The sequence below is a fragment of the Chelonia mydas genome, chromosome 3, assembly GCF_015237465.2.
Source record: "Chelonia mydas isolate rCheMyd1 chromosome 3, rCheMyd1.pri.v2, whole genome shotgun sequence".
Lineage (NCBI taxonomy): Eukaryota > Metazoa > Chordata > Testudines > Cheloniidae > Chelonia > Chelonia mydas.
In genome coordinates, this window is record NC_057851.1 from 172819275 (window position 1) to 172844563 (window position 25289).

A 25289-nucleotide genomic window follows, 5' to 3' on the forward strand; every position below is an offset into this window, starting at 1 on the left:
CTGCTAAGCTAGGGTGGGGTGACAGGGAGCCTGTTTTCTGCTGCCTTTGGGTCAGGAGCGGGAGCCACCAGCGGCTGCTGCAGTCTGAACAAGCATTCAGGTTGGAGAGTGCTCTGCTTAAAGAGACAGTGCGCTGAACATACTCACTTCCCCAACACACACACTGTCTCTCACACATACGCAGTTTGTCTCTCACACACGTACACACTCCCCCAACACACACCTACTCTGTGTCTCACACTTCCCCCCAACACACACACACTTCCCCCAATCCAGAAATATTTAAGTGATATTCTATTATTGTTTAATAGTGAAATTAAAACTGCAATTAATCATGGTTTATTTTAATCTCACAATTAATTGTGATTAATATTTTTAATCATTTGACAGCCCTACTAATTACCAATTTTGCTGATTGTAGTTGATAGTGTCAACAAGGAGGTGAATATGGACACTGAACTTTCTACCCTAAAGGTGACTCTTCCAGAACAGGATTGATGCATAATGGCAACATGGTGTGGGAAGGCCTGCTATTCCAGTTCTGTGAATAAACAGGATTTCTGCCTCAGACGCTATCAGTCCAGCGCTTTCACAATCATTACTTTTATCTGAAACTAACGTTTCTTAGTCTTTCGTTATCATGCTAAATAAGCCTTACAATTTGTTTTTAATTCAAGTAACCAAATATATATTTTTGCAGCTGTTGCATCATCTCTAATCTCCTCCTTTTGAGAAGGGTTAGTGAGAGTCCTAGAGCTAACGTGCAGTACTATCATCTTGATCCTTCCAGTCTGCTAGTTTGGTGGTCGATCTCCTCCTGATGTAGAGCAAAGATCAGATAGATCTGAAAGTCAATCAGTTGCTTTTGATGCCTCTGCCACATTGTGGTGTTTGATGTACTTGCTGATGCTGGTGTGGACTGGTGGAGTTTCCTTGGAATGCAAAGACTTGATTGAATTACTGATGACATTGTCATTTTATTTAGATTTTTAATATTCTACCATAGGTGGTGGTGGTGCCTATTTAAAAAAAAAAAAAAAAAAAAAAGTAAGGGCACCTAGAACTATGTAGTGGGTTCACAGCAGTAGATACATTATGAAAAAAAATATTTCTGAGACGTTTTAATCCTTTCCAGTCAGGCATGGCTGGATTTGTAGAGGCATATAGAATAGGAATATAGAATTTGACTTCCAGGTGTATGCAATGCGTGGACACAATTTTAAACATGTGAGCTAAAATTGACTTAATTTGGACTCACATGCTTAAAGGTAAGGGTATTTTCAAGTGCCTTACTGAATTGGAGCGTGTTTGAGGGGAAAGAATGAAAATGAGAAATGACTGAAAGTGTGAAACCAAAATAAATTTTAAAAAATACTATGGAAAATTGCTATACAAGGGACCCAATTTTCAGATTAGTTGGGATACATTTTGCTTAAAAATGTGTCCGTGTCAGTGCTTCATAGTTTCTCTAATGAGTGGTTCGTGAAATGATGATAAAGATTTTGAAGTGATCAGGAGAGTAATCATGAGTACAGAGCTGGTGTCCATAGTAAGTGCCATTGGAAATGACCGCTTTGAAAGCATTATATTAGTGGAAGGAAAGATGGCCCAACATCACTATAGGACTAAAAACCTCTGGGCACTAAGATGTTGACCTAGTGCTTGTCTGCGGAAAATGGAGACTGTGGGCATGATTTGGATTCCTTTTTTGGCAAAAGTAGAAAAAAATAAGAATTAGGACTTGGAAAGATCTTTTCCCCCCAGATGAGACTCTTGTGATAGCTAAGCACCTTGAATTTAAACTAAGGCTTATCACTGTTTTCTTTTACAGGCAGAACAAATCATATATGATCGCTTTTCCGATCCAAAATTTGTTGAGCAGTTAATAAAGTTTCTATCTCTAGAAGACAGAAAAGGAAAAGACAAATTTAATCCTCGCAGATTTTGCCTTTTCAAGGTAACTAGATTTTTATGGATAAATTAATTTCCTTATATAGATAATTATCAAATCAGTGTGAAAAGCATTGCATTCAGTGACCCAAGCTATCGCTGTTGTTAAATGTTGAGAGAAGATATGCCCTAAGCGCCACTATGACTAACTTCATTATACTGTCTTCTGAATTCTCCAAATATATTTTTCCCTTATAGTGGTGATATAGAGAGGGTATATACATTTGGGGATAATTCTATTTTGAACATATGAGAAACATTACCTAACTATATATTTAAACTTTAAATTTGTTTCTCAATCTCCTATGTCTCTTACGGAGAAAATATAGTTAAGACTAATAACACTATGTTAATATATATAAATTTGGTTAAATAATTAAAAACCTGTGCAACTGAAAATGATGCAACATGTATGTGTACTACCTATATTTGTATATTGTATCTCCTACAGCAGTAGGTGGATCCAGTTCTGACGTGTTTAGGACAATAAATAGGAAAAGGAACATTCCATACAGAATTAACATTACTACTTTTTCAGTGACAGTGGCAATACAAACTGCTGCTCTTGTTAGCCTGGGAATATTAATATAAATTGCACGCAATGTTAAAGGTTAAAAATATTTTAAGTGAAACATTTTTAAGTGTAATCTTGTTTAACAGGGCATATTCAGAAACTTTGATGATGCCTTCTTGCCAGTTCTAAAGCCCCACTTGGAACATCTGGTAGCAGACTCTCATGAAAGTACCCAGCGATGTGTAGCTGAAATTATAGCTGGTCTGATAAGAGGCTCTAAACACTGGACATTTGAAAAGGTGTGTATGTAACATTTTAAGTGGTTTGCAAAAGTAAAGGAATCAATTCCAGCTGTTTAATCAGCATGTGCTCATCAACTGAATGGCCAGGTTGAAGGTCTTTCAGCATATTACTTAAAAACTAACTTTCACGTGCTACCTTAAAAATTCATTTCTACTCTGAAAAGTGACTCTCTTTAAATATCAGAAGGGTAGCCGTGTTAGTCTGGATGTGTAAAAGCGGCAAAGAGTCCTGTGGTACCTTATAGACCGACGTATTGGAGCATAAGCTTTCGTGAGTGAATACCCACTTTATCGGATGCATGCATGCATCTGACGAAGTGGGTATTCACCCACAAAAGTTTATTCTCCAATACGTCTGTTAGACTCTAAGGTGCCACAGGACTCTGTCTCTTCAAATAGTATTGTGGAATCCCAAGTTTATTGGGTCTCAATGATTTTCAGATTTAAATGTGCTCAGTATACAAGAAAAAACATATTTTTTTTAACTTCCAGCCCTGTAAACTCAGTCCAAGATCTGAAAGTCAAGCTGTGTTCTTTCCATATTATGAATCATCAGCAGTAATGAAGATTCTTCTTCGAGGGGTGTCCCTGTGGGTGCTCCACTGTAGGTGTCGGTGCACCTCTGTGCAGCTGTTCGGAGATGGTTACAGCAGCACCCGTATCGGCCGCGCATGTGCGGAGCCTGCCTCACGTACCAGTCTTGTCTTAATAGTGTGCGTGCGTGGCCGAACTCCTTAGTTCCTTCTCTACCATCCCTGGCCAGAGTTGGACTTACAGCGTACTTGTTAAAACTTTTTCTCTTACCCATTCTACATCCTTTTTCCCCTTAGTTTAGCACTCTAGTTACTAGATAAGTTCATCCCTTTAAAAAAAAAAAAAAATTCAAAATGGTGACTCTTGCAACCACAATTCCAGCACCGAAGCAGGGAGATTGGTTTTCAGCCTTTCACCTGCAGGGTGCTTATGTTCCATACATCCTGCCCACAGACGTTTTATCCTCTTCGTTCTGAGCTCGCAACACTACCAGTACAGGGTCCTACCTTTCGGTCTCTTAATTGCGCCTCATGTCTTTTCCAAACTCCTCGCAGTCGTAACAGTTCATCTCAGAAGGCAGGGAATCATAATTTTTACTTACCTCGACAACTGCCTTTTCAAAGCCAGGACCCTCAAAGAAGCCATTCAATCCACACAATGGACAGTCCAATGTTTCCATACTCTTGGCCTGCGAATGAACAAAGAAAATCTACGCTCACTCCCACCCCACAACTGGAGTTCATAGGAGCACATTTCGACTCACGCAAAAAAATAGCATCTCTCCCACTCCACCTTCTCAACACCATCAACCTTTTGGTTAGCAAGGTGTACAACAGTCCACAGGTGACTGCACGAGATTGCCTATAGCTCCTAGGCCACATGCACTTTTGTAGTCAGGAATGCTCGCCTCTTCATGAGATGTTTCCAAAGTTGGATGACCACTGTCTACTGAACAACCTTTTATACATACCTCCCAGAGTCAAGGACTCCCTCCACTGGTGGACATTGCCCCACAACCTTTGCTCTGGGGTCCCCTTTCTACAGGACGTCCCGCCGGTTATCATAACTACGGACGCATCCCTTACGGGATAGGGAGCTCACATGCCCTAATACACTGCCCAGGGGCTTTTGTCTCCTGCCGAGAAGTCCCTTCACATCAACGTGTAGAACTCTGAATGATACTCAAGGCCTGCCTCCAATTTCTCCCCTTCATACAAAACCAACATGTCAGGATAAGGACTGACAACATTGCCTGCATGTTCTATGTAAACAGGCAGGGGGTGGGGGTGGGGCGATCCCATTCACTTTCTACAGAAGCACAATGTCTAAATATCAGCTGCATACTTACTTGGCTCTCTCAATTCCACCGCAGATGACCTCAGCAGAAGATTTCCCATAGACCATGAATGGGAACTAAACAAGGATATAGTATTAGACATATTTCACACGTGGGGATACCCAACCACAGACCTTTTCACAACTGCAGCAAACAAGAAATGCCCACGGTTTTGTTCTAGGCAAACACTCCTCGGGAGATGCATTCATGAACTAGGCAAACACTCCTCGGGGGATGCATTCATGTTCCCATGGAACACCAACCTAACGTATGCATTTCCCTGATACCACTCGTACACAAAGTACTGATCAAAATACGAACAGACCAAGCCAGGGTCATAATGATCGCCCCCACGTGGCCCAGACAGGCATGGTACCCCTTTCTTGCCAAGATGGCGCTTTCCGCACCCATCCCACTACCTCTCCGCCCGAATCTCTTGTCCCAAGAACACGGTCTACTACTCCACCCCAGTTTAACCATGTTACACCTCAGGGTTTGGCTCCTTCATGGTTCTCTCATGCAGAGTGAACTTGCTGGGAGCAGGTTTGAAATATACTCCTTCATAGCACAACAAATTGTACACACACCACCTACCTTCATAACTGGACAAGATTTACATACCCGTGGGCTGCCACAGAAACCACTCCTTTTTTCCGTGCTTCTCCCACTAATCCTTGACTGTCTGTTAGAGATTAAACTCTCTGGACTCTCTCTGAGTTCCATCAAAGTCCACTTGGCTGCAGTTACAATGTTCCATGATGCCATCGATGATAGGCCTATCTTTGCTCACCCAATTACTAAGCGATTTCTTAAGGGACCCTAAACCCTATACCCAGACATCAATCCGCCTAATCCACCTTGGAACTTTCTCCTAGCCTTAACATGCCTAACCCAAAAACCATTTGAACCATTAGCCACATGTTCCCTCCTACATCTCTCTATGAAAACTGCATTTCTAGTAGCAATTACCTCTGCGAGACGCACAGGAGAAATTGCAGCACTCATGGCAGATCTGCCATGCACCATATGTTTTAAGCACAAAGTCACCCTACACTTACTCCCCAGAATTCTACCGAAAGTGCACTCATCTTTCCATGTCAATGAGCCTATCCATCTCCCTACCTTTTTCCATTACCACATGCAAATTCCTTTGAATCTACGATGCTCACTTTAGACGTGCGCAGAGCTTTGTCCTTCTACTTGGACAGGACTAAAACCTTCAGGCGTTCCAACAAGCTATTCGTCCCCATTGCAGAGCGCTGTAAGGGCTCATCTATCTCTAACCACAGACTTTCCAACAGGATCTCGAGTTGCATTTGTCTCTGCTATCAATTACAGAATGTGACTCCCCCTACTTTTATCAGGACTCACTCCACCAAATCCCTGGCAGCCTCAGTGGCTTTTCTATGTAACGTCCCCCGTAAGGACATTTCCAGAGCTGCCATTTGGGCTTCTGAAAATACATTTGCAAAACATTATGCTCTTACACAGGGACCCATCACCGATACATGTGTGGGCAGAGCTGTTCTATCTACTGCATTCCTTCCAGATTCAAAGTCCCTACCTCCTTGAGAGATACCTACATTGGAGCACCCACAGGGACACCTCTCAAAGAAGAAGAGGAGAATACTCACCTGTGCAGTAACTGGCATTCTTCAAGATGAGTGTCCCTGTAGGTGCTCCATTCCCCACCCTCCTCCCCTCTACTTTGGAGCTGGGGCGGCCTCCATTATAGAGAAGGAACTGAGGAGTTCGGCCGCACATGTGCAATATTAAGACAAGACTGGTATGTGTGAGGCAGGCTTTGCGCATGCTCAGCCGATATGGGTACTGCTGTAAAAATCTCTGAACAGCGGCGCAGGGGCGCATCGACACCTACAGTGGAGCACCCACAGGGACACTCATCTCGAAGAACATCAGTTACTGCACAGGTGAGTAACCTCCTCTTCTGCAGACCAGATTATTACTTCATTTATACTTAGGCAACTACATAGTTTGCTGATTATACTCCATGACACCTGCACAAACCCATAGCCTTGAACTTTTCCATAAATATATACATTCATGCATAGCTTTAGACATTGCCATTGATGTGCAAGGCAGAATAAAATCTAGGTTGCCGAATCTTAGCTGTGTTGGTTCAGTAATACTAAAATAAGCACTGACTTATTTGTTGTTAAAATAAACAGAAATAACTCTGGATACACAGAGCAAATATGAATTAGAAGGTGTCAGTTTCACTTTTCAGAGTAAACAGCATTTTAAAATGTCAAAGAAAAATAATGTGCTGAATAGTGCTGGGTGATTTTTCAGTTCAGCCAGAAAGTGGAAAAGTCAGGGGAAAATATTCAGTTTGGTTCTGAAAATAATTCAGAATTTGGAAAAGTCCATTTTGGGCCTGCAAACTTCATGGGTCAGAGGGTGTTCCTTTAGAAGCTGTAGCCCAGTGGTTTGGGCACAGCCTGGGATGTGGGAGATCCAGGTTTGAATCCCCACTCTGGAGCAGGGATTTGAACTCAGATTCCACAAATGTCTTAGAGGAGCATCCTAACCACCAAGCTATAGGTGTGTTGCTTTTATTTTTTCTTGTTGAAGCTGTTACACTTTGTAGCTGTAGATGTGCCTGATTCAGAGGAGGGAATTAAATCCACAGCTCCAACCTCCTAGGTGAGTGCCTTAATCATCATGCTATAGAGTTGCGCTCTCTCTTCCCAGTGAATATTTAAGTGTTTCTATAAACTGGAAGAACTTCAGCGGGAGAGATTAAGAACAACAGTCCCATAGCGTGGTGGTTAGGATGCTCAGATGAGGTGGGGCCATTAAGGGGGCAAATCTTTGTTCCAGTCCCTGCTCCAGAATTAGGGGTTCAGACCTGGGTCTTTCACATACCAGCCAAGTGCCCTAATCAGGGCCTGTGTTACCTAAATGACACCCTGAGTGAGGCTGGGGGGTGGAGCTGGGTGAGGGATGGAGCTCGACTGGCGGTGGAGTGGAGGTGCATGTGGATCAGGGCTGGAAGCGAAGCTGGGAGTGGAGCAGGGGACGGGGTTGGACCGGGGCTGGAGGCAGAGCTGGGAGGGTGGCGAGGATGTGGAGTGGAGGTGCAGGCAGAGCAAGGGATGGGGGGCAAAGCAGGGGTACAGGCGGAGCGGAGGATGGGGGCGGACCAGAGCTGGGGGAGGAGCTGGGGAGGAGGCAGGATGGAGAGAAGATGCAGGTGGCGCAGGAGTTAGGGCCAGAGTGAGGCTGGAGGTGGACCGTGAGCTGCGGCTGTGAGGATCAGGGTGGCAGGAGGCTGTTATTGTGACACTCTCTTGGCAGCCCCCCTACCGCAGCACCTTGAGCAGTCGCCCATGCTAAGGTTGGCCCTGGCCCTAACCACTGGGGTAAAGGAGTCAAAGGACAGACTCTCTCTCTTTGCTGAAAAAGTTTTCCCCAGTTGAAACTGATCAGTCAAATTCACAGTTATAGGTCATCTGAAATTTCATTTGTGTGTGAATAGGCTTTTTTTCCAAAAAAAATTCTGTAGTGCTGAATGTATTTTTAGGTTTTTAGCTACTTTTGGCAGCAAAACAAAATCACCTCAACATAAAACCTTTTGTGACAAAGTTAAAGCGACAAAGCATCAGTGTAGACACTGCTGTTTGTTTTGTCGACAGAACTGGCTTCCCCCAATATCCCACAATGCTGGCTGTGACTGCTCTGCTCACTGTTTTGATATCTGCTGTCCGGCAGGCATGTGCCCCTTCCCTTTCAAAGCTCCAGGAAGTATCTGACAGCTGAGCATGCTGCTCCGCTTGGAGAACAAAGAGCAAATAATTGGAAAGCTCCTGTTCTGCCTTGCGCTAGGAACACAGCGGCCGGCCGGCAGACTGCTGCTGCAGGGAGCAAGGCGGGGGTGGGCTGGGGAAGGAGAGGACTTCTATGCTGCTTTGATGTTCCTCAGGACGGAGAGCTCACAGAGCTGCTCAGGATGCCGCTCCCGGCATCTGAGGAAGCTGTGGGAGAACTGAGGGAATCCCAGAACCATAGGCAGGCAGGCAGAATGGGCTGCTTCGGAAGAGACTGCTGTGCCGAGCAGAGCCGGGGGCTGATGTGGGGGGGGGGGGGTGTCCCCCTCCTCCTGCCTCAGGATAGGTCGGTCAGCCTGCTGTCTTCCCCTGCCCCAGACACACCACTCTCCTCTCCCTCCCCCTATACATTTCAGTTGAAAAAGCAGCTGACAATCTACTAGGATGCCCCAGGAAGGGAACGATGGGATTGAGAAACCTGCATCATGTGATGCTGTACCTACCCCATGAGGCAATGCAGACCCTTCCCAAAGTACCCTGCAGCCGGTTGCATAGTGGGATAGCTATCACATTGCACTGCTCTCTGTCAAAGCAAGAGCTGCTAGTGTGGATGCACTCCGCCATCACAAGGAGCTAGTGTGGACATGAAACAGTGGCTTTAATTAAAGCGGCATAACTTTTGCTGACAAAACTTTGTAATGTAGACAAGACCTTAAATTAATGTTAACATAATTAGCTATTCATTGCTTATTACTGCATTAAAAAAAATTAAGAATACTGTGTTGCAAACACAGAATAAAATATCTGAGACGGGAGACTACAAAAGTGGCCTGTCATTTGTTGGGATTTTTCTTTGTGCTCCAAAACAATATGTAGAATACTGAGTAATTCTATTTTGAATCAACTGATCAATCTCTAGAAAGTGTACTAAACAAGTAAAACCTCTTCATGTACACCCAAACCCCAACACCATCTAGTAATAGAGAAAATGAGTCATTAACAGTCTTGAAGTATTGAAGAAATTAAAGAGATTGTTGAAAAGCATATTCAAGTCTCTTAATTCAGTTGAACTGAATGTTGTACTCCACAAAAAGTGTACATTCTAGATTTTGCTCCTTACATAGGTGACTACATTTCAGAGTGCTTTGGGATGAAAGGCACCATATAAATGTAAGATAATTGCATCCACAAGATAAAGGAAGAAGATTTGCCTTGAAGGTTGATCTCCTGGCAAATCACATTCATGGGACTACTTGCGACAGTTTATATATGGTAGCTGGAAATATTTGGAATTATATCTCACTACAGCAAGTCAGGAGATCTGGGTTCTATTGCTGCCTCTTGCACTGAGTGATTTCCAGGGATTAGCTGTGTGACCTTGGGCAAGTGATTTGACTTCTTCAGTTTCCTCATGGAAATAACACTTCCCTACCCTACATCAAAAGTATTATGAGGCTTAAATCACTAAAGTTTGGTAAGCACTTTGAGATCTTTGAACAGAATATATGTGGAAATGCAATGTATTGCTGCTGCTGTTATATTTGCCTTCTATGGCACCTCGTACAAACTGCTTCCCAAAATACTTTGCAGATCTGAACCTGGGGGTTTGGCTGAGTTTGCGAGGCCTTATTCTTAATTTGGTGGCATTTCTCTGTTTAGACCAGTGATACTTAGCTAAGGTTCCTGAACCAGAAGTGGCTCTTTAATGTGTCTCCTGTGGTTCTTTGCAGCACATGATATTAAAACATTGTGTGATTTAATTATTAACCAATCGGGATGCTTTTGCTATGTTGTTAACAAATTGTAGTTGATGAAATAATAATACTTGGTGAGTCATTTTGCTGTGAGAATAATATATATATATATATATATATATATAAAAACTAAATATTTCCCCTGGCATACTGCTTAGATATGAATATATAGTACTATAGTAAATGAAACAGTGTCTTCACACTACTGTGACTCTTCTGGGAGGGGGAGGAAATTCTGCGTGCACAACATTAATTTCTGCAAAATGTTGTGTTGCGCAGTGGTGCAGAATTCCCCCAGGAGTAAATAATTGTCTACTGATCAAAGAACTGGTTGATGACAGCCAATAACACCTTTCAGTGTAACAAAACCCCCATCTCAGCTCTGCCCATCTTCCCAATACAGTTTTTAAATGTAGACATCCTGAAAAAGAAAAGATGGAAGGGAGAGAAAATAATAAAAATGGTGCGGAGAATAGAGTGAATGGGGATGACAGAGCCCCTGGCACAGGAGGGAAGGCGGGATTGCGGAGCACATTGAACTTTTGGCATAGGAGGACATGGGGTGAGAATTGGGGGCACACAGAGACCCAGCATGGAGGAAGGGGTGGCTGATTGCAGAAGTAGAAGGGGATGGGAGGGTGGCACACAGGGAACGTGGGGAGAGACTAGATGAATGCAAGGAGTCCCTGGTGTGTGCAAAGCACTCAGCCTACAGAAGCAACAAAATCTGCAATCCTGTAGTAGTATTGTACTTAAACTGAAAAAACCCAAGAGGCTGCATATCTATGAACTTGACTGAGCAGTACTTCAGAGCACCCTGTAAATAAAACAGAAAAAGATGTTGGCAGTTTGAATTGTTGCCTTTCCTGGTAATTTTTTTTCAGGATTCTAATAATTTTGAGCTACTGTACGAAGCAAATTTCTCTTTGAGGGGTTGGGAGTTAGAGAAGTTAAGTAGGAGCCATACATGGCAAAATCCATAATCTCACCTTTGCTTTTCTGTTGAGTAGGTGGAGAAACTTTGGAAGCTTTTGTGCCCACTACTTCGAACAGCTTTATCCAATATTACCGTGGAAACTTATAATGATTGGGGAACATGTATAGCAACTTCCTGTGTAAGTTCTCAATATTGCTTAGCTTTGCTCGTTATTCATGTTAAAATAAATTAAACACACACATTTTTGGTAATATGTAAATAACAATTTTATGAAGAAAAATATTTAGATTTATTCTATTAGGATTAAATTCAGAGTAGTAAATACAACCTAAAAATTGCATTATATACTAATTCTTGAAGTCCTACAGAAAACAGTAAAATACATTTTCTCATTCACAATTGTGGATGCTTTTTCTTTTGGAAGTATAGTTCACACTTTCATCTACTTTCTAGTTTTGTGATAGCTATGTAAGAGCTAGCTATTGATGACATTAATCTCTGCACTTACTGTAAAATCTTTTACCACTAGTGCTGAATTTTTCCTTACTCTTCTTTTGAAGCTCAGACCACAGAACTGTCCTCAGTTTATAAAATAAAAAGTGCAGTTTAATCATGAACATATTGAAAAGGATCTGGAAAATATATAGATACAGATTAACGTAACCAGGGTGGCCTGTTGACCTTTAAGGGCTTGTCTACGCTTGAAATGCTACAGCAACATAGCTGCACCACTTCAGTGTAGAGCAGTGGTTCTCAACCAGGGTACATGTACCCTTGGGGGTATGCAAAGGTCTTCCAGGGGGTACATCAACTCATCTAGATATTTGCCTAATTTTACAACAAGCTACATAAAATGCACTAGCAAAGTCAGAACAAACTAAAATTTCATACAGAGAATGACTTGTTTTATACTGCTCTATATACTGAAATGTAAGCACAATATTTATATTCCAATTGATTTATTTTATAATTATATGGTAAAAATGAGAAAGTAAGCAATTTTTCAGTAATAGTGTGCTGTGAACACTTTTTTGTATTTTTATGCCTGATTTTGTAAGCAAGTAGTTTTTAAGTGAGGTGAAACTTCGGGGTACGCAAGACAAATCAGACTCTTGAAACAGGTACAGTAGTCTGGAAAGGCTGAGAACCACTGGTGTAGAGGCTCCCCACAATAACGGGAGGGGTTCTTCCGACGGTGTAGTAAGCCACCTCCCCAAGAGGCAGTAGCCAGGTCAACAGAAAAATTCTTCCATTGACCTAGCACTGTCTGCACGGGGGGGCTAGGTCTGCTTAACGCCGCTGCTCAGAGGTATGGATTTTTCACACCCCTGAGCAACGTAGTTAAGCAAACTTAATTCTTCTTCAAGTGCTTGCTCATGTATCGATTCCATTCTAGCAATGTGCATGCCCACGTGCACAATCATTGGAGATTTTTGGCTTAGCGGTATCTGTAGAGTCGGATGTAGCTCCCTCTTGAGTGCCATGCTCATGCGTTGGTATATTAATCACTGCCGACCCTACACCCTCTCAGTTCCTTCATACCGCCCGTGACGGTTGGTCGGAGCACCTTGTCTTACATCCCAAGAGTGTTAGTGGTTCTTACAGTCCATTGTTCTGTCTCCTTTGTTGTTAGTCGATAGGTACTTAGACCTGTAAGGTAAGTGTTAGAGTAGTTGTTTAGGAGTTAGAGTCCCGGCTGAGACTTCGCCTCGAAGCGGGGCATGCCCCATTCCCCAGGCTTTAAGCCATGTTCATCGTGCAGCCAGCCGATGCACATTAGTGACCCCCACAAGAGCTGTTTAAAGTGTTTGGGAGAGTCCCACAGAAAGGATAAGTGCAGGATCTTCAAAAACTTTCGTCCTCGAACTCAGAAGGAACAAGATATGCACTTGAGGGTCCTTCTCATGGAGGCTTCGCTTCATCCTACCTCGGAGCCCTCTCGATTGGACTCCATGCCTGGCACCTCAGCATTGGCGTGCAGTGCACCACAGCACCGGAACCCACCCAGCACCATTCCCCCTCCGCAGTGCCTAAGAAGTGGTTGAAGTCGATGGGCCCGCTAGCACCACAGAAAAAGGGGGCTTCGGGCAAAAGACCTGTGTTAGGCCACATGCCCACCCTGGAGCTGCTTGGGGTCGGACCCCCTAGTTCAGCCAGGGACCCGCCTCTGCCAGGAGATTGAGGGACGTGATCTTTCCCCTCTATTTGACATTGGTAAGGCCTCATCTGGAGTACTGTGTCCAGTTTTGGGCCCCACACTACAAGAAGGATGTACAAAAATTGGAAAGTGTCCAGCGGAGGGCAACAGAAATGATTAGGGGGCCGGAACACATGACTTATGAGGAGAGGCTGAGGGAACTGGGATTGTTTAGTCTGCTGAAGAGAAGAATGAGGGGGGATTTGATAGCTGCTTTCAACTACCTGAAAAGTGGTTCCAAAGAGGATGGATCTAGACTGTTCTCAGCGGTAGCAGATGACAGAACAAGGAGTAATGGTCTCAAGTTGCAGTGGGGGAGGTTTAGGTTGGATATTAGGAAAAACTTTTTCACTCGGACGATGGTGAAGCACTGGAATGCGTTACCTAGGGAGGTGGTGGAATCTCCTTCCTTTGAGGTTTTTAAGGTCAGGCTTGACAAAGCCCTGGCTGGGATGATTTAGTTGGGAATTGGTCCTGCTTTGAGCAGGGGGTTAGACAAGATGACCTCCTGAGGTCCCTTCCAACCCTGATATTCTACGATTCTATGATTCTGACTCCTGGGAGCAGTAAGAGGTCCCATCCCCTAGTAGAGACATCTTTGCCCGAAGTGGCCCCGGCGGCCAAAGAGCAAGTAGGCCAACCGGCACTGCAGATGCCAACCAAGATGATGGACCTGGCCAAGGCCCCGGCATCTATGGGCAAGCCGGTTATGGGACTGCTCCCTAAAGCAGTGGAGCATCCCCAATCCCCGGACTATAGGTGTCTGTCCCCATCACTGTGGCCCTAGCACCGCAGCCTCAGTCCCCAGTTAGAAGGCACAGGTCCCTGATGCCAAGGTCTCCTCCTGCAAGGCACAGGACACCTGAGTCGCGACACTGATCTCAGTACCCCTAGTACCCTTCAGGTCTCCCACCAGAGTTCGCCACGGTGCAGATCACCATTGCCTAGGCGATCTCCCAGGTGGTGATTCCCCCAGTGTGGGATCGTTCCTGGTCATGGAACCGGTCTCCAGCTTCCCAGTACTGCTCTTCGGGCAGGCACCGGTCCTTGCCTTCCCCTTACAGTCGCCAGCAAGGATCAGTCAGCAGACTCAGGCATCTACAGCTCTGCCCTAGTCACCGGAAGGGCAATGATCTGAGCCTGAAGGGGTGTTCAGCCCCTCGCCTATAAAAGGCGAATTGCCACCGGCCCACGAGACTGGCATGGCTCCTGTGGCGTGGAGATGGGGCAAGGCCCCTCTCAATGGTAGTACTGGAACTTTTGAGGTGTACCTGTTATGCCAGTCCCGTACTCCCACTGTTACTCCCAGGCCTAATCGGACAAACTGCACCTGGCACAGCCAGCACCCAAGTCAGAGCACGGTGCCAAATCTAACACGAGGGTGACATAGTAGGTACTGACACCCAAGGAGCCATCCCCAGACGAGCAAGGGGAAGCTGCACCTCCCCCTGCTATGCAGTCATCTTCATTGTCTCTGGACGAAACAGTGGCGGGCTCCTCACAAATGAGCAGTCCCCCCGACAACTTCAAGGAGCACCAGGCCCTGTTTAAAATAGTGGCTGCCAACCTGAACTTGGAGGTCAAGGAGCTAGCAGAGGAGTCTGATGACCTCTTTAATGTTATACTCTCCTCTACCCTGTCCCAGGTCACATTGCCCGTCCACCCAAGGGTCCTTAAAATTGCCAAGTGTATGTGGCAGACCCCCTCTTCCGTTCCACCTACCTCCAAGAAGGTGGAAGAGAAGTATTACGTCCCCACAAAGGGGGTTGAGTACCTGTCACCCACTCTCCAGGGGGATCCCTGGTTGTGTCTGCTGACAACAGAAGGGACAGGTGAATAGCACACTGGAAAGTAAAGACACCAAGAGGCTGGACTTGTTTGGCAAGAAAATTTATTCGACAGCCGGCCTGCAGTTTTGGGTATCTAACCATCAGGCCCTGCTAGGCAGGTACAACTTCAACCTGTGGGACTCCATCAGCAAGTTTAAGGAGGGCCTCCCACATGACCGAGCCCAGGAGTTCACTGCCTTGGTGGACGAGGGCAAAGCAGTGGCGAGAGGCACCCTCCAGATGGCCTGGGACGCTACAGACTCGGCGGCCAGGTAGTCACTTCTGCAGTGGTCATGAGGCTCAGCTGGTGGTTACAGTCCTCTGGGCTGTCCCAGGAGTTGCAGAGTACCCTTCAGGACCTTCCATTTGAGGGAGCTGACTGACGAACAGCTCCACGGCCTTAGACTCACATGCCACCCGCCGTTTCTTGGGCCTTCAGACCCCTTAGAAGGCTAGAAAGCCTTTCCATCCCCCTCCACCTCCATCGAGGTTCTGTGGTGTCCCCCAGTCCAGCTTCTCCAGGAAGGATAGGGACAAAGGATTTCAATGGTGTCACCCATCGTCTTCCCATTCCTCCCCCCAGCCTAGTTCTTCTAGAGGCCAAGGAAGCCAGAAGCAGGTGTTTTGAGGATGCACCCAAGGACGGCGCCCCAGTCACTCCCCAGAATCCACCTCCTGGGTCTTTTCTCAACCTCCTGCACCCCTTCTGGTCAGGCTGGTCACGGCTCACCTCGGACCATTGGGTGCTCGACATAATATCTTCAGGCTTAACCCCTTCAAGCCTCTGGCTTTCTGCTCTCTCCTTCTCTGGTCCTGGAAGGTTACATTCCTAGTTGCGATAACGTCCGCCCACCGGTTCTCCGAGATTAGGGTGCTTACCTCGGAACCACCCTATACGGTCTTCTACAAAGACAAGGTCCAGCTGCAGCCACACCCAGCTTTCCTGCCAAAGGTGGTCTCACAGTTGCATACGGGCCAGGACTTTTACTTACCTGTCTTTTTTCCAAAGTCGCATAAGTCGGAGGAGGAGCATAGATTCATTCCTGAGATGTCAGGAGGGTGTTAGCCTTCTACACTGAAAGGACCAAGCCATTCCGCAAGTCAACCCAATTCTTCATCGTGGTGGCTGACAGGATGAAAGGTCATCCAGTGTCCACTCAAAGAATTTCTGCTTGTATCACTGCCTGCATTCACTGCTGTTCTGATCAGGTAGGGGTGCCACCATAACTACCCATTCAACCAGGGCACAAGCCTCCTCAGCAACTTTCCTAGCCCAAGCGCCTATCCAGAACAGCTGTAGGGCGGCCAGCTGGTCATCTGTCCACACGTTCATGTCCCGTTATGCACTTACCCAGCAGGCCTGGAGTGATGCTGGCTTCGGTTGAGCAGTACTGCAAGCCTCTAGACTGTGAACTCCAAGCCGACCTCCGAGGATACTGCTTGTGAGTCACCTAGAATGGAAGTGATATGAGCAAGCACTTGAAAAATAAAAAACTGTTACCTACCTTTTCGTTCTTCAGGATGTATTGCTCATGTCCATTTCATTATCCACCCTCCTACCTGAGTTGCCAGCAAGAAAGAACTGAGAGGGCTTAGGGTCAGCACTAATATACCAACGCATGAGAGCAGCACTGAAGAGAGCAATACAGCTGATCCTATGGATACTGCTAAGGCAAAAATCACCAATGACTGTGCGTGTGATGAGCACGCACATACCTAGAATGGAAAGGACATGAGCAACACATCTCGAAGAACAACAGCTACGAAAATTTAGGTAACCATTTTTTTTTCTAGTGTAGACCAGGCCTTGTATCCAGTAAGATTTCTCTGCACTAAATGTTAATAGTTTTTCATAACTAGATTACATCCTTTAAAATGCCATAGAAATAAAAATAACACTGTTTTTAAATCACTGTACTTTACTAAGTAATTGGTAATAAATCTCTTGCACTACTATCCATATTAGAATGCCGCATTTCTGTATGATCCTGATTGTTTTTTTTTACTGGACCCTAATTTTGAGAAAAGCAAAACACTGTCTTCGTTTATGTAATAATGCATACATAGGAACCTCAAGAACATTTAATGCAAATATTTAATTGTCTTTCTTTTTACATGGCTTAAAGTAGAATCACCAAATTCCTCTGTTTTCCAGTTACTGATTTATTACTTTCTTTATCAGGAGAGCAGAGATCCTCGGAAACTGCACTGGTTATTTGAGCTGTTGTTGGAGTCTCCTTTGAGTGGTGAAGGAGGATCATTTGTAGATGCATGGTAAAATGTTACCTTCAAACTGCTTTACAGTTGATGGGTAAAGCATGAACAAATGTAAGAGATGTGGATAAAGTTCACTCAGAGTATATTGTGACTGGCCACTGCAAGGTGGAAGAGCCAAGAGTTTAATCATGTACCTGCACATCCCACACAAGAACCTGTCTTAGTTGTAGTTCCTTGTTCATGCCCTACCCCCTCCTATCCTTAGTTCCCCAGGGGTAGAGTAGGGCCCAGAGGGGAAAAACATTGCTTAAAGCACATCACTATGATTAATTGGATTCAGTTAGGACAGCGGTTCTCAAAGTATGGGGCGTACCTCCTGAATGTGTCAAGGGAGGTGCTAGCTTTGTGCTCTTTTGAGCTCTGGCTGTCAGCCCCTGGTGGCTGGGACTCTGCAGAAGGGCCGCGCACACCCAGGAGGCGGGGATAAAGAGGTCAGCCCCGGAGCGGCAGTAGCAGCACAGAAGGGTGGCAATGGGACGCTTAGTCTGCTATAAACAGTGATACTGACACATGTCACTTTTCACATTTCCTCCCTTACTTCTGCACTGCTGCACCCTTACTTCTCAATCTGCTGTGAAAAGTGATATGTGTCAGTATCACTTTTCACATTGCTGTCCTTACTTCTGTGCTGCTGTTGGCGTGAAGCTGCCTTCAGAGCTGGGCATCTGACCAGCAGCTGCTGCTCTCCACTCTGCCTTCAGAGTTGGGTAGCAGTATATGTAGTGGGGGTGGGGAGGGGTGTAAATGACTACAGACACAAAGAAGGGGGGTCCTATTAAGTAAGTTTGAGAACCATAACTATTGTGGAACTATGGTACTGACATAACAGCAATACTGTAATAGTTACTCTCATTTTGTGATTGAAAAGCTTTTATACTCTTGTGTATCTGTAGTTCATGGATATATGTAAATCATTAAAAACAAGACTTGGAAAAAATAAGTTGCAGTTGTCAATACAGTAAAGCTAACTAAAGCCTTCATGTTCCAATTTCTAGCCGACTCTACGTATTGCAAGGTGGCCTTGCACAGCAAGAATGGAGAGTACCAGAGCTGTTGCACAGGTTACTAAAGTACTTGGAACCTAAACTCACCCAGGTTTACAAAAATGTCAGAGAAAGAATAGGAAGGTTAGTGTTCTCTTCTGAAGAATTTTCTTTGTTCTGTTCATGTCCATTGAATACTCAAGTATTATTTATTTTCTTTGGATGATTGTCTTCCTAGGTATGTGAACATATACATGTAGTACCAGAATAGAAATAAATAATATTTTCCAAAAAATAATGTACCCATAAATTGCTATTTAACAGGCACTTTTTGTAAACATAGGGTGATGTCTTGATTCTCATCCTGTTGTTTCATGTGACCTCTCATTTTCACACTGGGAGAGCTCTAAAGCTCTAGAAACAAATGAACTGTACCCAACCCCTGCCAGACCAAGGTGAAATTTTCAAAACCACCTAAGCTCCTAAGTGCCATTGAAAGTCTATCAAATTGTAACAAGTTAGAACCTATAACTAATGAATAATTACGGTCTCAGATGTGGTAGAGTGGGTTTTTCTAGAAATATTTATAGTCAGAGAATAATCTGGAATCATAGCGATGCAGGGCTGGAAGGTACCTTCAGAGGTCATCTAGTCCAGCCCTACATGGTGAAACAGGACCAAATACACAGTCCTAGACTATACTTTTTGACTAACCTGTCCTTAGAAACCTCCAATCATAGGGATTCTACATCCTCCCTTGGAAGCTTATTCCAGTGCTTAACTATCCTTATGATTAAAAGGTTTTTCCTAATATCTACTTAAATCTCCTGTGCTGCAGATTATGGTGATTATTTCTTGTCCTACCTTCAACGGCCATGGAGAACAATTGATCACCATCCTTTTTAGAAAAGCCCTTAATATATTTGAAGATTATCAGGTTTCCCCTCAGTCTTTGTTTCTCAAGACTAAATATGCCCAGTTTCTTTTAACCATTTATTATTGTATGATTCATTTTGTGTGTCTACAGTTTGCAACCTTCAGGAAAGAGTTATAAGTAAACAGCATATCTTTTCATGTACAGTATGCAAAATAGCATGTTTGTCAGAAATAAGAAAAATAATTCTACTACAGGATATCAAGTTACCTACACGCCAAATAAGATTCCAAATGCAATAGATAGACATTGTCAAAGATGAAAAATGTGAACTCATTAAAAATAAAAGCCATAGCATTTTCCCCCCTTGAGTCTTTCACTTTCTCATTAGGTGAAAACAGTTCTTAAGCCCTCAATTAATAGTTTTCCTCATGTTCTCACTGAGGTTTAGATGTGTGTATATATAGTGAAGCAGCTCAGTGAACTGAGGTTATTTGTCTTGGTGCATTGTACTCTTATGGTGTAATGCCTTAAATTGAGGTAAAGACATGAATCACAATGATGTTGCATTCTGTTTCAGATAGCATTTGGTTTTATTTATTTTATGTGGTCTACAGGAAGAAATTTTAAATTTCAGAAAAGTATTAAATTTCAACTAGTAAAATGCAGCAAATAGCCACTGAACACATTTAACTGGTTTCTTCATGTTAATGTATAAACTTGCGTTATTTATTTTTAGTGTTTTGACCTACATATTCATGATAGATGTTTCCTTGCCAAATACTGCTCCAACAAAGTCCCCTCATGTCCATGAGTTCACTACGCGAATACTTGAAAAGCTCAAACCTCTTATGGAAGTGGATGAAGAAATTCAGAACCATGTTATGGATGAGAATGGAGTTGGTGAACAAGATGAGCGAACTCAGGGCATTAAACTCTTGAAAACCAGTGAGTTGCTGAATTTAACTTGTGAAAACAGACAATATGTTTGGCTGCACAGAATTATGATTGAGTACTGCAAGTGGCATACTTACAATGTGCAATTTTGCCTGTTACATTAGCTTTATACTAAAGAGGTGTCTGTACCTCTTGTAGGTTGGACTGTGTTAATGTATAACTTATTCCAAATTACATGACTATGGCTTGAGTAATAATTATTCTAATGAAAACTCATGGGCTCTAACATAAGAACACAGGGCCAAACTTACTGTTGATGCAACTCCACTAACATTAGTAGAAATCTGGTGAGATATGCCAGTAGTGAATTTGGCCTATACATTTGTCATTTTGCTTGTTGATCTTGTTATTCAGTAAGTATTTCTGTCTTTTTATAAACAGTCCTGAAGTGGTTGATGGCAAGTGCAGGTCGGTCCTTCTCCACGGCTGTCACAGAACAACTCCAGCTCTTACCTTTGTTTTTCAAGGTACCCATTTTAATTACTGAGCTTTTAGTCACATTTGGTTTAAAAACAAGTTATAAAAATAAATGAATAAAAAGTAATGTTATGATTGATTTTAAAAAATGTTTTTTTTTTTAATAGAAAACTGTGCATATATATGGCTAGCCAAATTCTGCCCCAACATCCTCCTTTGCTTATGTGTGAAATTGATAGTGTACTTATAGAAGCTGGAACCATTGGTCTAGCCTTTTTCTAATACGCCCTCCCATTCTTGCACATAGAAATGTATGATTGATCTTATGGAGGAATCCTGAGCTGTTTCAAAATGATGAAAGGGTGCAGAGAGATCCAGATATTTTTCAGGTGTATGCTCTTACAGTGAACAGGCAGAACTTGGCCAGAGTTTCTGAATGCGGAGACTTAATAGTCACACTTGGTAAAGGAAGTAGAGTAGTGTCCAGCAGACCACCATTCGGTTTCATACTTCAGAAACTCTTTATGCAGTGCTGTTTAGCTGCAGTGTTCTAGAAGATTATAGAGTGTAGTCACTTAAACTGTTTTCTTCTGCAGTTACTCCAACACCATAGTGTTAGCAGGTGTGAGACCCTTACATTTTCAAAGATGGAGTTACTCTGTAGGTCTTGGTAGGCTCCTGTAGTCCTTCTACCATTCATAAGTTGAGACAGCTCATTTCACCACTACTGCATAGAATGGGACAGCTTGCTTTTCACAGCAGTTGGCCTTTTGGCCTAAAATATGACTGATATGAGGAAAGTATTATTCTTAGCAGGCGTTCTCTAGATTATACTGTCCACCCTAACCCAAGTCACTGTGAATAGACACGAGTACCTTTAGACTTGGAATATCACCATCTTCACTTTTTTTTCTCTCCAGTGGTGGAAACAGCCCCTATAGTTATATTAAGATCAAATTCAATTAATAGACAGCAACAAAGCAGGCTTTTTCACAACTGTTAAGGCCATGAAAAAGAACAGCAAATTTCATTCAATTTAGAATTCACAAGGGATTCATCATTAATTCCTGCATACTGAATGTAAATTAGACAAAGTCTTTTTAAAAAATCCTGTCAAATTTACATTATGATGAAAGACTACTGTTGTTCTATGGCAATGGAAAAAATCAAAACTTTGCTTAGGCAAACTTCGTTACTTTAATCCTTGGTTACCAATTTTGTCAGTTTATACTGTTTTTAAAACAACATACTCTCGCTCACTTTTCATTTAATCAACTGGGAGTTCAGGATCCCTTGTGTTCTATATCGGCCCATCATAAGAACTTAGCAAGGCAGAATAGCATCCATTTCAGTTTAAAGTACAGGTTACCTTTGTGGGAAGAGTCATTCTTACTTTAATAAAATGTCAGATCAGCTAGTTATCTAAAAATAACTTATGTCCCCAAAACACACAAAAGGGTTACTGATACAAAAATATATTGCTAATATTTCCAGTTTAACTTTTCTTCTAACTCAGTGGTAGACCTGGAATTCTTTGAGTAATGTCCTATGGGTTCTCCACTGTAGTTGTGTCTATGTCCCTAGACTGCTGATCGGAGAACTTTGGTAGCTGTGTCCGTTGGGCCAGCACATGCGCTGTCTCACCTTGTACTGCACCACGAGGCTAGCCAGCGCTCAGGGGCTAAGGGCTTGTCTACGCTACAGAGTTTTGTTTACAAAACTTATGTCAAAAAGAAAAGGAGTACTTTTGGCACCTTAGAGACTAACCAATTTATCTGAGCATAAGCTTTCATGAGCTACAGCTCACTTCATCAGATGCATCTGATGAAGTGAGGTGTAGCTCACGAAAGCTTATGCTCAGATAAATTGGTTAGTCTCTAATGTGCCACACATACTCCTTTTCTTTTTGCGAATACAGACTAACACGGCTGCTACTCTGAAACCTTTCAAAACTTATGTCGACACCCAGAAGTCGACAAAACAAAAATCACCAAAGGCTGTTCACACTTGCTCCTTCTGTCGATAGATCATGCCCACATTGGGGACACCAATCATCAACAGGGTGAGCAATTCACCAGGGGTATATATCCCATAGTGCAGTGTTGTGGGAAGGAAGAGCTGATCGCTGCGCATCTTGGGATTCTCTGTGAGTTCTCCCACAGCCCCCTCAGCTGCCAAGAACAGCATCATGAGCAGCTCTGTGAGCTCTCCATGGTGAGGAATCCCCACCCCCTGCAGCAGCAGTCTGCCTGCTGCTGTGTTCCTAGTGCAGGACAGAACAGGAGCATTCCAATTATTTTCTCTTTGTTTGTTCCCCAAATGGAGCAGCACACAGATACTTCCTGGAGCTTTGAAGGGGGAGGGGCGCATGCCTGCAGGGCAGCAGAGATCAAAACACTGAGCAGAGCAATCAGGGCAGGCATTGTGGGATACTGGGCGTTTTTCGCGACAAAAGTCCCATTGTAGTGTGTACGCTCTTGCTGTTTTGTCTCCAAAAGGCAGTTCTTGGCAACAAAACTTGCCAGTGTAGACAAGCCCTAACAGTCCTGCTTTCCTTCTCAACTGCCCCAGCTAGAGATGGAGCTTTAGCTGTCCATTGTGGATTGTTTATTCTTTTACAATTGCTAATTTTTAGCTTCCTTAGAAGCCTCTTTTGTTTCTTTTCCTCCTTCTACTGTTTATTTGGCCATTGCCTAAAAGAAGAAAAATGGACTTTGTTCTTCTGTCAACCCACAGTGGGGGAGACCGCCCTGGACAAGGCTCTCTGGGCTTAAAGAAGTGCTGCACTTACAGTGAGGCGGTCCCGGTTGTGGACAAGCACTCCCAGTGCATCTGTTGCCTTGGCGAGGGCCATATCCAACAAAAGCGTTCTCTCTGCCAGTAGCCCAGCTCTTTGCTGAGACGACTTGACACCTCCCTCCACACCTTGAAGGATTCCAGGGCCACCCTCCGGTTGCTGAGAATCTACACTCGGGGACAAAAGAGATCTTTTAGCCCCCAATCCCAACACATAGATTATTCATCTCAATTCCCATCACAGCACCATTATGAGCCACAAAGAAAAAAGGGAAAATTCCCAAAACATAAGGCATCTGGTCCACAATCTTCAACCCAGCCCCTGCCTCTCAGCACCACTTTTTTGAGGGGCAGGTCGAGGCACCATAAGACTACTCCCCAGTACTGTCTATGACCACGCACCCATTTGGCCACCATTTGGCAGGGTTCCACAGTGCCTGGGAATGCATAATGTCGAACAGATGGGTCCTAGAAATCATCTGATCCAGGTACTCCATCCACTTCACCTCTCTACCCCCTCCACAACACTCTTCCCTGTCACTCTTCAGGGACCCTTCTTATGAGAGTCTGCTACAACTGGAGATAGATTGACTCCTCCAGTTAGGAGCTACAGAACCAGTTCCTCAACATCTACAAGGCAAGGGGTTCTATTCTTTTTACTTCCTAATACCCAAAAGGGAGGGAGGTTGGAGACCCATACTGGATCTCAGAGCTCGCAACAAGTTTGTCAAAGCTCAGACATTGAAGACGGTCACCTTATCGATGATCATTCCATCTCTGGAACAGGGAGACTGGTTTTCAGGTCTTGACCTACAGAGCGTCTACTTTCATATTTCAGTACTATCAGCTCACAGACAATTTTTCAGATTCACTCTGGGACACACCATTACTAATACAGAGTCCTCCCCTTCAGACTCTCATTGGTCCCTATTTTCCGAAGTTCTCTCAGTGGTAGCCGCTCATGTATATTCACAAAGGATAATGATCTATCCTTACCTGGATGATTGTCTCCTCAGAGCCTGATCGCTCTAGGAGGCTCATTGAGCCATCAACACCATTATACATTTGTTCACAGAACTGGGCTTTCAGATCAACACCCAGAAGTTGACCCTCACGCCAATGCAACACCTGGAATTCATGGCGGTCGACCGGAATGCTCTGCAGGCCAAACCTTCCTACTTCAACACAGGTTCCTATCCCTGGTCTGACTCATAGACACGGATCAATGCAGTCCTCAAGTACCAACCAGACTCTGCCTCCCACTGTTGGGGCATATGGCAGTGGGCACAGCTGTGATACTGCACACCAAACTCCACATGCAATGCCTCCAACTATGGTTCAGTTCAGTTTACAGGCCGAACAAAGACAGTGTGGACAAACCCCTGTCACTACCTACCATGATCAAAAGCTCCTTGGACTGGTGAAAGAACCTAGCCAATGTATGCAAAGGGATTCCCTTCTCACAGAGGACGCCATCATCACTGCTTACCACCGATACATCACTCAGCAAATGGTTACCTCTGGAGATATCTCAACACATCAATCTCCTTGACCTGAGAGCGGTCAGGAATGCCTGCACCCATTTCCTCCCGCTGACAGCAGGATCACATACAAATATCCTAACAGACAACATAGCCTGCAGATACTACATTTGCCAGGGAGGGGCCAGGTTGCCCTCCTTATGCACAGAAGCAATGAAATTATGGAACTGATGCATCTCTCACAACATCACCTTGTCCACGGCTTCCTTCCTGGGCATGCAGACCTCAATAGCAGATGACCCCACTTGCTAATTCACGCACGATCACAAGTGGGAGATGCACCCATCAGTATTCCATGAC

At 44.1% G+C, this 25289-nt stretch overlaps 1 protein-coding gene across 4 annotated transcripts in view; it reads left to right on the forward strand.

Annotated features, from left to right (window-relative positions):
• The window catches only part of PSME4 (proteasome activator subunit 4), a 209455-nt gene that overhangs the window by 148623 nt on the left and 35543 nt on the right, over positions 1–25289 (forward strand). For 3 of the 4 annotated variants that reach the window (XM_037895877.2, XM_037895875.2, XM_037895874.2), the window contains 7 exons: positions 1832–1957; positions 2611–2763; positions 11192–11296; positions 17327–17418; positions 18417–18548; positions 20018–20226; positions 20617–20702. In XM_037895877.2, coding sequence (XP_037751805.1) covers positions 1832–1957; positions 2611–2763; positions 11192–11296; positions 17327–17418; positions 18417–18548; positions 20018–20226; positions 20617–20702 — 903 coding nt within the window. The remainder of the gene's footprint in view (positions 1–1831; positions 1958–2610; positions 2764–11191; positions 11297–17326; positions 17419–18416; positions 18549–20017; positions 20227–20616; positions 20703–25289) is intronic. The other variant, XM_037895876.2, reaches the window with a different exon arrangement.